The sequence below is a fragment of the Marmota marmota genome, unplaced genomic scaffold (assembly GCF_001458135.2).
Source record: "Marmota marmota marmota unplaced genomic scaffold, marMar, whole genome shotgun sequence".
NCBI lineage: Eukaryota > Metazoa > Chordata > Mammalia > Rodentia > Sciuridae > Marmota > Marmota marmota.
In genome coordinates, this window is record NW_026000130.1 from 5,920,167 (window position 1) to 5,933,224 (window position 13,058).

A 13,058-nucleotide genomic window follows, 5' to 3' on the forward strand; every position below is an offset into this window, starting at 1 on the left:
AAAAAATCAAAAAACAAAAAATAAAAACAAACCAACCCCAGATCACTTGATCCATCTACATATTACCATTTGATCACAGTAATCTTCAAGTTTTCCCAGGGCTCAAAATTCTATACAAGGCGTCCCCTACCTCACCCTCCAATAAGGGTGCAGCCCCAGCCCTGTTGACACAGCTCCCTCTGTGAACCACCTTAATTCTCCAGAGAACACACCAGCTCCGAGATAGGGAAACACCGTGAGAAAGGGGCCTTCGCTGTCCCCTTCCTTTTCTTCTCCCTGATCTGCACACAGCTCACTCCCTTATGACATGCACACTTCAGCTTCTCAGGAGCTTCCATGACCACTCAATCTACGTAGCCATGAGAGAGGCCCCATATATGTAAGAGGATCAGAATAGTTTTTTCTTATCTGCCTGCTGTGAGAACCCAAGTTCCTCAAGATCAGGAGGCTCCACTGTCCTAGCATGCACAGCCAAGAGGCGATTGAGGCACTGACTGCTTTTGGATGGAAGACACAAGGCTGAGGGTGGCATTCACTCCAGGGTACTATTGTTCCCTTGGACACCCACCAGAGTGCAGTCATTATCAATGGCTCCACGTGGCTATATTTTGGGTTCTTATATACAAATATAAGCTTTTCTTTATCATCCATCTGCAACTTGTTTCTAGTTGCTACAAGTATCTGGCATTCTTTAAATGATCATTCTTCATCTGCCCAAACTAGAAAGTTGATTGTATCAACTGGTGCTCCCTGGTTTACTAAGTTTACTTATTTCTTTGTGAACACTCACATTTGAAATTGTGGAACCCATGATGTGCCTTAGCACATCACTGAGACATCACATCAAGTGTAATTGATCATTTTTATTCTTTTTGCACCAAGTACTACAGAGTTGAGACTTCTAGACAAGTACCTTTTTCTATCTGAAGACTGACCATATTTTATTTTTATCCAATAGTCCATCTACATGTTGAAAACTACTCTAGCCACTTCTAAGGCTGACAGAGTGGCCCTGCTAGAGCTGTCTAATGATGCCACTTTGCCCAGGCACTTGAACACATGGATAATAGATAAGGCAGCCCTAGTCCCCAAAGGGGAGTATGTTCATACTGTATATCTAAGGTTCCTAAGTAAGACTTCTGAGAAGTTGATTCTACTAAGTTTGAAAAATTTTAAGATTCAAAATTTTTAAAATAAGATTTCTTACCTGTTTGTAGTATTGCACATAGGTGATTTGGCCACCATCTGATTTTGGAAATGTATCTCTGGGAGTCTGATTCCAATCGATAGCATCCACCCTGTAGGTTCTGTTGTTGTATCTGTGGCGGAACCACAACGTAAGAGGGTATTCCTGACTTAGTCATTGCACACGAAAGTATTTTTAATCCTCCAAGTAATTGTAGGATATATCAATACTAACAAGATTTGATTCACATACTGTACAACTCACCCATTTAAGTGAATGAGCCAATGGTTTTCATTGTATCTGCAGAGTCGTACAATCAACAATCTTAGTATATTTCTACCTCCCCAGAAAGAGCATCATAACCATAAGCAACCATTCATTTCCACCCTAGTCTCCCAGCCCTAAGGCAGCCAAAAATCAACTTCCTGCCTCTGTACAGCATGTAATCTTTCTTGGCTTTCACTTAGCTTAATGTTTTCAAGGTTCATTTAGGCTGTAGAAAGTGTTGATAATTGATTTTTTTTTTAATTTCCAAATAATATTCTACTGGAATCAGAAGCAGTCGCCTATGCCTATAATCCCAGTTACTAGAAAGGCTGAGTCAGGAGGATGGCAGGTTCCAGGCCAGCCTGGGAAACTTAGCAAGACCCTGTCACAAAGGAAAACAAAGGGCTGGGACTGTAGCTTAGTGCTAGAGCACTTGCCTAGCATGGATGAGGCCCTGGGTTGCAAAATATATATATATACACATATATATACACACACACACACACATATATATATATACACACACATATATATACACATACATACACACACACACACACACAATACATATGTATATGCACAAATACACACATTTTCAGTTGGATGGATAAACATTTTGTTTATTCATACACCAGTTGAGGGGCCTTAGGGTTGTTTGTTTATAGTTGGGTTATTATGAATTATGTTATGAACATGCAAGTATGAATTTTGGCAGATAAAAGTTTTCAGTTCCCTTAGGTTTATAACTAGGAGTGGGGTTTCTGGGTCATGTGGTATGCCATCTTTAGTCTGACACTTCCTCAAATGATATTTTACAAAGAAATTATATTATTTTACATTTCTACCTCAATGTAGAAAGTTGGTTCTACATTTCCCAGATCCTTACCAAGTTGTTGATATCTGCTTTCATATTAGCCACCATCATGGATGTGAAGTAGTACCTTATTTTGAGTCTCACTGGCTGATGATGTTGAACATTCTCTCATGTGCTCACTGGCCAGAATATCTGCTTTGGAGAAAGGTCTCCGTAGAAAGGTCTACTCTGATGATGTGTCCATTTTTTAAAAAATTGGTGGACTTCTTTGTTGGGTTGTGTCCTTTATATATTCTAGATACTACTACTTCTAATACATGTGACTTGCATGTATTTTCTCCTTGTCTGTCAGTTGTCCTTTCACTTTTTTGACAATGTACTTAGAATAAAATTTGTTAACTTGAAGTGCAATCTACCTATAATGTTCTTTATCTCTGTGCTCTTGATGTCCTATCCAAGAAGAGTTTGCCTAATCCAAACTCAAAATTTACTCCTACTAGCTCTTATATACGTGTACACATGGTCTATTTTGAGTTAGTTCTGGAATTAAATTTGGGTGAACTTTGTGCATTGTGTGAGGGGTCAGGTGGATATTCAGTCACCCCAGCATATAACTGAGAAGGCTTTTCCCTCTTGTTGAATTAACTTGACATCCCTGTAAAAATAAGAAACTGCAAGGGTGAGGGCCGACTTCTGGAGTCAGCTCTGTAACAGTGGTCTGCGGGTCTATATTTGTGCCAGTATCACCCTGTCTCAATTATTGTCACTTTTTAATAAGGTTGCAGTTGGGAAATTCGAGTTCTCTAGCTTTCTTTTTAAGACTGCTTTCCACTGTCTTATCAAGTTAATACTTCTGTGTAGAAGGAAAATTAAGATAAAAACTTCCTTCCAATAAAATGTAGCCAATGGATTATATGTAAGAGCTAATTTTTAAAATAGCTTATCATTCACCCAAAAAAATAAAAGGGAAGAAATGCAGAAAAAAACATGCTGCTCTGGGCAAGCAGACCCAATGAATGGGCGTCAGGGACTGAGGGACAACAAGAGCCTAGAGACACTCTCCCAGGCTGTAACCAGATGGGAAGAGCAGCAGATGGTTCTTATGATTTTCATGCTATTCCTAGTCCTAAATGTCCACCTTCAGTGATTCAAGAAGAACAGGAACATCTTGTGTGTGGGGTGAAGAGAGTAATCAAATTGATGATTATATAAATTTGTTTAAAAAGTAGACTTACCTTGTAAAAACAATTGACCCAACTAATTCTTCTTTGATTTTGGCAAATTCATTGTTCTCCTTTAGTCTCATTATTAAATCATAAGCAGTTTCCAATCGGAGTAGTTTATGGCTCAGGTCGGCACACAGAGTAAGGCTGTTTTCATATGGAAGAATGGAAGTAATATAACCAGGCAAGACTTCCAACCTGCAGGCACAAGAAACCGCATGAGAGTATGATGGTCAGCCTCTGCGCAGGAAGCAAAGTGTTCAAGGCCTGAGCTCTGGGTCTAAAATAGGTACAAGTCAACTGGTTTTGATCCCTTAATTTTAGCAATAATTGATCTTTCCAAGGACCTTCAAATAAAGATGACTTATAAGTAGCACATCTTTTTGTTAATTGTTATTACTACATACAGGCTTAATGCATCATCTCTAACTTTTAAAATAAATTTATATACACACATATCCCAACAATAGAGATGCATATAATATATAATTGCTACTAAATTTCAGGCATTTATCACTCAATTTTTGATTGATTTAGGCTTCCTGTATTGTTTATACAATAACTGAATACTTTTAGGTTTATGTTTTTCATACTAGGTTCCTACCCCCCCCCCTTTTCTAATAAAACCAAAAGTTTAATTGCTTTGCTAGGAAAGGAGAAACACAGGGGGCTCCTGTCCCAGAGACCCATTCTGCCCATCATAGGGAACAGAGGGTTTTGACAGAGGCAATTCCAGGTGTTCCTGGTCCTACTTCACTTGTTATTTTGGGAGATAATCATTTCTTAGCTCTTCCGGTGCCATCCCCAAGTCTGAAATTCTTCACTCCTGTGGTGGGTATACACTTAAGGACAGATAACTGGATGGGGACCAAGAGTAAACCTGTCCCCCCGACCCCAGGTTAGGGAGGTAGAGAGGGAGAAGAGAAAAAAAATGTTCATTTTAAAATAAGCCTCAGTGGCAGAGCATCATGCTGGGTTTTTTAAGGTTAATTTTTCTTTTTAATTTATACTAAATTGAACTTTAGTTGATCATGGTGGGTGGGTGGTACAATTTAAAGGGTATATCACTTTAAAATCATACCAGTTCAAATAGAGCAACTTTCTAAAAACAATATATTAAGTCTATAGAACATTGTATTTTCTACTTTATACAAACCCATGGTCCAACATAACACATTTCTTCCTGTAGTCATAATAGTGGCGGCCGATTTGTTTCAAATTCATCTGCCTCAGAGTTCTAGAAGTTGAAACAATAGAATTTATTGAAAAGAGTGAATGTTACTAAGCATTTGGTCACACGTAAGATACATTAGGAAAACAGTCTGCCAATGGTTTTGGTTCTATTATCAATTAAGACAAAGCACCCGATAATAAATTACATGAAGATTATATATTCATATTCTCACACATGCATATATATCTCAAAAATATGTGTATATAAATACAAAAAATATATATTGGTTATATATATACACACACACACACCAAATTTTATACATTTTTGATAGCAGGGATTGAACCCAGGGGTGCTTAGCCACCGAACCACATCCCCAGCCCTTTTTAATATTTTATTTAGGGACAGGGCCTCTCTAAAGTGCTGAGGCTGGCTTTGAACTCACAGTCCTCCTGCCTCAGCCTCCAGAGCTGCATGTGCCAATGCTCCCAGGGAAGATATAAAGGCTCATGTAACTTCAATTTTTCTGGCTCTTTTTAAAAGATAAATTATACAAATCTCAGCAGACTGTCCTTCATTCCCAGAACTGAACTTAAACGTCTTAAAACTTGGGACACATAGTTTGTAATTCTGAACATCTGGTCAACATAGTGACTCCAGAAGAAGGGGCAAGCAGGTGTTCCAGATAAAAACACCCATTATGCATCTGATAACTCTGGCAGGTACCAAACACCGGAAATGGGTGTCGGCAGGGAGAATGAGTGTTGGAGATGAGCCCCAGAGCTTGTCCCAGTGTCACTTCTTCCCCAAGACTTCTCACCACTTCAATACATGGAGGCCATCAATTCACAAAGTGTGAGAAGCACACAGCTCTGTTCACCAGCACTGATGCCTAAGTGAACCATGAGCGCAGCTCATGGGAACTCAATCTTGCCAACACACCTTCTGAAGAGAACGTTGTAATAGCGCACGCAGTCAGGGTGGTTGGGCGGCAGTTCCTTGGAAAGCTGGAGTGTGATCTTCACAATGCTACGGCTTAGGGTATAGCTGACAAATTCCATCTCCTAAGGAGTAGAAAACAAAAAAGTTCCAGACGTTCTTTCAAGAAAGAAAAGTTTCATTGAACAAGCCAACATGACCCTTAGATATCCAACACTCCACTATGATGCCTGCGTGTAGAAAACACGGTTCACAAAAGCCAAGCTTTAGAATTTTTAACTTAAGCTCCTATAAATAATTTATTTGGTTAACTAATATCAAAATTTATTGGTGATGAAGTTCAAAGAAGATCATGAAAATGCATAAAAGGAAAATATGTCCTTATCCAAACATTTTTTTTTGCTAAAGTTTGAGAGTAAATGAAAAAAATTTTTTAATCAGTATTTTCCAGCCACATTGTGCTTCAATTCCATTTAAATTCCCCTTAAGCACTAACATCAGAAGCATTATTGATCATTCATATTGATCAAATGTGACACGCAGGTTAGTTACAAGTCCTGTGGGCAAGAGATCCTCAGAACTTCTCTACACGCTCTTGTACAGAAACAGTTTTGTGATAGCAAAGTGTAAATGCAAGAGAAAGAAAAGAAAACGTCCGATATTACTTAACCTGATTTGGTAGCCTTTGAGATAACAATAAAGAGTTTCCATCAAATATATGGCTTATTCCAAAAACTCTTTCATGTTGAAAAAGTAACTGTGAACGCAGATTTGTATCGTCTACATCTGGTTTGAAGTCAACGTTGTACTTATATGCAATCAACTGGGGACATGTCAATCGGAAATGGTTTGTTACAAGTTTTACCGCTTTACCTTCTGAACCTGAAAAAAATAATGCGCATGTCGAAAATGGGACAAAGTGACTGATTTGACCCCAAATAGTCTGGACACTATGATATTCGGAAACAAACTTAGGTCAATCACGGAGATAAAGAGTAAACAAACATTTGTACACACCTGATTTCCAGAGTGCCTGTCAATTTGGTGAGAACTGATGTAAATATAAATTTAGAGAGTTTTAACTTTAAGATTAAAATATTATATAAATCAAACCCCAAACTAAATCTCTACAGCTACCAAAAGGAAAAATAAGCCACTATGGATAACAATTGTAATTTTTTAAAGCTCAGGACAGCCAAAGAACTGAGTCATTCTATTTTATGGGCTTTTAAGGAAAGATAAGCAGTCTACCCAAACTCTACAGTGAATTGTCATTTCTGCAAAATTGAAAGGCGAGTGGCAGCCCGAGTGAAATATGTCTACGTAGAGTGATGGTGTGAAGCTGTGCAGAATCTCTTAAACACACATTATTGGTAATCAAGAGCTTAAAATGAACAGCTCCATAAAATGTAATGGTCATAGGCCAACACACCTGTTTTTGAGAGTCTAACATGCTCCAAGTTCTGCCTGGTATTCACCACAAGATCTTGAAAAACTCCAGCACGCCTCTTAGGCCTCACAGATAATGCCTGCAGTCCAGCTTCCAGTTGAGGTTCTCCTACATATGAATACATGCAAAGGCTGCAAATTTATACAACAAAAAGGGAAAAGAACAATGTAACCCCAACTATCAAGCAAAACAATCAAGGTTTCAAATGATGCCACTGAAGATCCAAACGTCATTTCATGAACAGGTTGCAAGAAGTTTACTAAGAAAGTTTCCCAATAATCTCTTTTATTGGCACTTGATTTATTCCTGTTACACGATTTGTTCACCCTCACAAGATTTGGAAAATACCCTGATTTCTGGTGGCAGAGCTTCATAGCTCAGCTCCTGGCACTATGTGCTGCCCTCTAGTGGGCAGCAGAAAGTGCCGAATGAATGAATGAATGAAGTGAAAAAAAAAAAAATCTATCCATCTATCCATCCATCCATCCAGGCAATTCCCTTTTAGTATGGAGGGACTGACCTTTCTATGTAGAAAAACTGGAAAGGACCTCAGCCTATTTCATTACCTTCTAGGATTTATTTAAATATTCCACATAGGCAAGATTTGAATGAAAGTGTGAATAGTGCATTGTGAAAGATATCTGTAAATCCTGTTTCCTTGAATGGCCAAGAGTCCATAGTTTGGATGACCAAAGTGTTTTACTTCTGAAATGTTACTTCTGAAAACTATTATTCTTAGTTTATGGTGCTCTTACACAGTATTAAGAGTCTGTATTTCTACAGGAGAATGACTATTCACTATATTTTATGTATAGAATTTAAAACTAGCTCCTGACACATCCAGCAATCAAATTCATTTTCAGTGGAAGAAAGCAGCAGTTATCAATTATTGGCATTTGCTACACACCACATACTTCATACATGATATTTAGTCACACCTGCAGAACTGTGATGGGGGATACAAGTGTGTTTTAATGTGATGTATTCAAACTTCACTTTCTTGGTTCTGGATTTTGTATTGGTATATTAAAACATTTTTCTGTTTCTTATTTAATGTTCATAGGTTTAGCCTATCACAAGTTATTTGGCTATAAGAAGCGAGGCAGAGAATGGGGTCTGAAGTTTGATTGCATTAGCCACACCCTTGGCAAATGACAGCTGAGCCTGAGGGCTCACCTGTATAATGACAAAACCTGTCACCTGCAAGGATGCTGAAAGGCAGGAAAACACCCAGTGGTTAAAGAGCTGCTCAACCTTCTCAACACAGCAATTTATTGTATTTTATTTTTTTTAAAAATTTTATTTTGGTACATTTATGTGTGTATTGTCATAAACAGACAAAAGAATCATGTTCCCAGAACTCCTGGCTAACTTAGGGTTATCTGTATGAATATATTATCTAACCTTGAGAACAATATTGAATTGGCTCATGAATAATGTTCTCTGCTTCTTTTTCATTAGCTTTTCAAATGTGAGGCAAATAAAACACCGACAGTCAAATAATTCACTGCAGGAAGGGAGATAGTTATAAGCTGCCCATGCTCCCCATCCTGCCAAGCATCATGGGAATACTGGAGCTTTCTGTTGGTGTGTGCACCTTCCCCCGACAATCCTCCCCTGCCCCTCACACACTCTCCTTCCCTCATCTCACCTGGAGCCTGGACCCCTCCTTCTGCACCTCTTGGCTGCCCATATGCAGCTGCTTGGACCTCCTCTCGTGGTGGGTAGGGGCCACGCTGCCACGCAGCAGCCTGAGGGGCCTGCAGGATTTTAGGAGATAGAAATAAAAAGTAGTGTTGCCCAGATGATATATGCTCGGGACCCAAAGAAAGCCTCTCCCTTGGAAAAGCTTACATTCCAGTAAAAAGTAAATTTTGAAAAAATAACTTCTGTTTCACCTTGCAGCTAAGAAAATGAAAAAATGCAGAGCAAAACAGAATGGGGGTTCTGGGAAGCTGGGTGGGAGGGGAAGTCTGCTCCAACTCATGGGGAGCAATGAGGAACCTCAGGGGACACTGACATGGGATCAGACTTGAAGAAGGTGAGTGAATGAGCCAAGTCCCACGGGCCATAAATAGAGGCGGGAGGGCAAAATTTCTGGGGTGCACAGGTAGAAATGTTCAAGAAGAACGAGGATCCAGTGTGGCTGGAAAGGTGAGACACAGGATGAGAAGACAGTGGGATTTAAAAAAAAAAAAGGGAGGCCATTTGAAGGAACTTGCCTTTCACCTTGAAAATGGGAGCCTTTCCAGGGTGTTGGGCACAAGAGCTACAGGACCTGGTTTGCCTGGTTCCTTGTTAGGAATAGATCAAGTGGAAGACAAGGGCAGAGGCAGGAAGACCAGTTAGGCCACTGCAGTGTCCAGGGAGGGTTGCGGACAACTGGGACCAGAGGGAGGGATCCAAGTGCTGAGAAGCTGGTGGATACTAGATAGGCTTCCATTCCTGGCTTTGGGTGGGAGTGAGAGACAGTATTCCCTGGTGGTCTATGGGACAGGTTTGCCATAGAGTCTAGGATGAACCCAAAGATGTTGGCCTGCACAAATGGATGAACGGAACGCCTTTGAATGAGGTGGGAATGACATGTTTGGTCGGGGAAATTGGGAGTGTGGTGTGTCCATGAACATCTGTGAGGATCGTCGGGCAGTGCAGGAGAGGTTCTGGCTGGAGATCTAGATATGAGGACTGTCCACATACCAGACATTTCAAGCCATGACACTGGCTAATATCGCAAGGGAGTGAGTCTAAATGGAAGAGAGAAGAGGACCCAGGGCATGTCATGGGAGCAAGGAGGAGAAGCCAGCCAAGAACAGTTTAGCAGGGGTGGCAGTGCTGGAGGAGGAGAACAATAGTGTGTATGGTGGCTAGAGGGAGTTCATCAAGGAGGGCACGTGCAGGCAGGACAGAAACAATCTGCGGATTAGGGGAGGCAGAGGGCACCATGGAGCCTAAGAGCAGTCTCAGTAGAGCCCTGAGGAGAGCCCAGCAGGAGGAGAGAGAGAAAAGAGAAGAACTGGGGGTCAGAACGGAGACAGTTCTGCAGCAGGAAGTGGGTGGTGAAGGCGGGACTGTTGGGGAGATTACCTGCTGAACAGGAGGAATCTCATTTGAATGCAAATGCTTTAGATGAGCAATACCCAGCTGCCTTGAGTAGCTGACAGGGGAGTTGCCGGAGGGATTCCTGGGATCAAGGACTGCTGAAGGATCCCCGATGAAAGCCAAGCTAGTGCCTAGGGCCTCAGGGAAGGGGCTGAGACCAGGGGTTTTGATGCTCCTGGTTGAGGAGACAAAGTTAGGAGGTCATTGACATTGAGGTCAATGCTCTGTCTCAATGACCTGGGAGTCAATGTCAAAGACTTGAAATTAGGACTAGAGAGGAGATGGTGAGGCTTGAGGGCAGCAGAAGAGGAGAGGAATAACACAGAATGGGCAGGTTCAGATGTGTCTTGCCAATGCCAAGCAGTACCCAGTCCCACTAGAGGTCACCAAGCTGGACTCCATCAATAGGGATAGGGTTCTCCTTCACCAGTGCAAAGTTGATATGCACTAAAAGAACACAGAACATATCCACATAGCAGGGATATCAAGTGTTAAGACTGCAAATTCTATCTGGTTCAGGTGGTTGAGGACTTTAATGAAGATGCTTGTTTCCAAGTCGTTTCCAAAGAGGTGTCCTGGGCTCAAGTCAAGAAATTTAGAAACCTTTGTGATCACTCTGGGTTGAAAGGAAAAATCCATTTGCATGTGGTAAAAACCAGGCAGGGAAACAGCAGAGAGCTCTGCATCCCCTCAGCCAAGAAATCTGACTTTTCTTAGAAATCTATCAGTTCTCACTTAACAGAAAAGAACTCTATACTGGACTATAGTGGTAGAACCTGGGCTTTTAAATTCTTTTCACCTCCAGCAGGGATCTCTAGCATAAAAGAAACAATTAACTTTACAGCACTCACTGCAGCAGCTCCAGGTGCCTCACGTTGGGGGATAGGCTGATCGGCCCTCCTCCTGGCTCTGCCAGGCATGGTGTTCCTGGCCCTGCCAGGCATTGTGCCCCTGCCCCTGCCCCTGCCAGGCATTGTGGTCCTGAGGGCGTTGACCCTGAAGGAAAAAAGCCCTGAAAGAACATGATTGTAACAGATATCATTGGAAAGTCTCCTGGCAATTTAAAACAAAAAAACAAAAGCGATTAATTAGGTTAAAAAATGAGGCACGGGGTAACTACACACGTTTTCCAATCACACCAATGAGACGGATTGCTCCAGAGTTGGCAGAGAAGTGACAGAGAACCTGCTAAAACACTGCTGGAAATTGAAGAATAAAACCTGGCTTGGTGGCCCAGTTTGTAATCCTGGTGACTCGGGAGGCTGAGGCTGGAGAATCTCAAGTTCAAAGCCAGTCTCAGCAATTTAGTGAGGCCCTACGCAATTGAGCAATACCCTGTCTCAAAAAAAAAAAAAAAAAGGACTAGGGATGTGGTTCAGTGGTCAAGTGCCTCTGGGTTCAATCCCAATGGACAAGTCAGTACCGGTTCTTCCCACTTACCACACATTGGCATAGCACAACATCCTCTGTACCCCTAATGTACCCGACACATACACTTGAGCTGCTGCACCCCGAGTTGGCCCTGCACCCAGGCATCCTCTCCCCTGGCCCTTTGGCCCTCACCCTGAAACTCACCTGGGCCAGAAGAGGTCCAACCTGTGCGCTATGCAAACCTGCCCAGGTTTCCCTGCCTGAACCTGCAGCGTCTGAGCACCTCTGATGTGGGTCGATTGGGGGGGCGCAAAGCTCCTCTCCAGGAGAGGTGCACACTTGGCTCCCAGCCTGTTCAGGGTCAGCCCTGTTCCAGGCAGCAGTCAGAAAAATGGCCGGCGGTGGTGGGGGAAATGGGAGGACCTGCCTGGCCTCCCGGGGAGATGACCCACGCAGCAGGCAGCCGCCGGCCCTTGCTCGCTCGCTCAGCTTCAATTTCAACCCTGCGGGGCTGGCCTCTTCCGGAACCGCCTCCACACGAAGCCCGCATGGGAGCTGCACCTGGAGGACTCGGAGGTGCTGAGTCTAGTGGATGGGAGAGGGGATGGCTCTCCCCGCTTACCTGTCCCACCTTGTGTCCCCTATTAAGCATCCCCGGATTTATCTGCCAGGTCACTTTACAAAACGATATGCACGTGGGCCCCAGAAACTTAGCCCTTAGCACTGAAGAGCTTTAACCTGATCCCTGCAATGGCCAGCACAACTGAATGCAGCTGCTCCGACCTCCTTGGATTCAAAGAAGATATCCCAAATCCACTCCGGGGCACTGATCCTTATGAGTGGATCTGCAAGCTTTTTGAGTATTTTGTGTCCCTTAAAAATAGATCTGTAGTATCAGCCTCACTGGTTGTTTCCGGGTTTCTGTCATTCTTTGGCTTTGCTGCTTTATTATTTTTTTTTAATCACCAATCCTTTCTTCTAACATTTTTACAGTTGCATTGTTGTGCATTTAAATACTTGACACACACACATCAGATACTCATTTTAATTATACAACCATTTTATTTATGTTATATTGAGACATAGTTGTTTTTTTTTTTGTATCTGTATTGGTACATGTGGTAATTCAGTAAATATACAGAATGTGTAATAATCAAGGTAATAAGCATTTCCATCTATAGGGAAAATGGCGTGAGTCAGGCTCCCTCACCCTGATGTCCAGGAAGCAATGGTAAAGATGTCTTATTAAAGTCAAGAACAAGGGTGCACGTGTTTTCTTATATAGCCCTTGATGTCATACTTGGCAAGCTGCTAGCTTCGTTTTAATCCTGTATATAAACTAAATGGGACTTTCCACTTCATAGATTCCCACCCACCCATCAAATAAAAGCATGTCAGATCGCCCTTCTGCTCCGTGTACCCTTCTTAGGCTGCCTGAATCTTAGGCTGCCTGAACCTGCCTCAGATTGAAGCAGTTGTACTACACGATCTCTTCAACCATTAATTTTTCTGTGCTTGGAAAATACCAGATTGTT

The 13,058-nt window shown here is 42.0% G+C and overlaps 1 protein-coding gene across 1 annotated transcript in view; it reads right to left on the reverse strand.

The window, feature by feature from the left end:
- The window catches only part of Piwil3 (piwi like RNA-mediated gene silencing 3), a 36,147-nt gene that overhangs the window by 17,782 nt on the left and 5,307 nt on the right, over positions 1 to 13,058 (reverse strand). The window contains exons 2-9 of the mRNA XM_048785025.1: positions 11,004 to 11,164; positions 8,705 to 8,813; positions 7,036 to 7,161; positions 6,274 to 6,485; positions 5,607 to 5,728; positions 4,647 to 4,727; positions 3,503 to 3,688; positions 1,208 to 1,319 (exon numbers count right to left, since the gene is read on the reverse strand). Coding sequence (XP_048640982.1) covers positions 1,208 to 1,319; positions 3,503 to 3,688; positions 4,647 to 4,727; positions 5,607 to 5,728; positions 6,274 to 6,485; positions 7,036 to 7,161; positions 8,705 to 8,813; positions 11,004 to 11,126 — 1,071 coding nt within the window. The 5' untranslated portion in view covers positions 11,127 to 11,164. The remainder of the gene's footprint in view (positions 1 to 1,207; positions 1,320 to 3,502; positions 3,689 to 4,646; positions 4,728 to 5,606; positions 5,729 to 6,273; positions 6,486 to 7,035; positions 7,162 to 8,704; positions 8,814 to 11,003; positions 11,165 to 13,058) is intronic.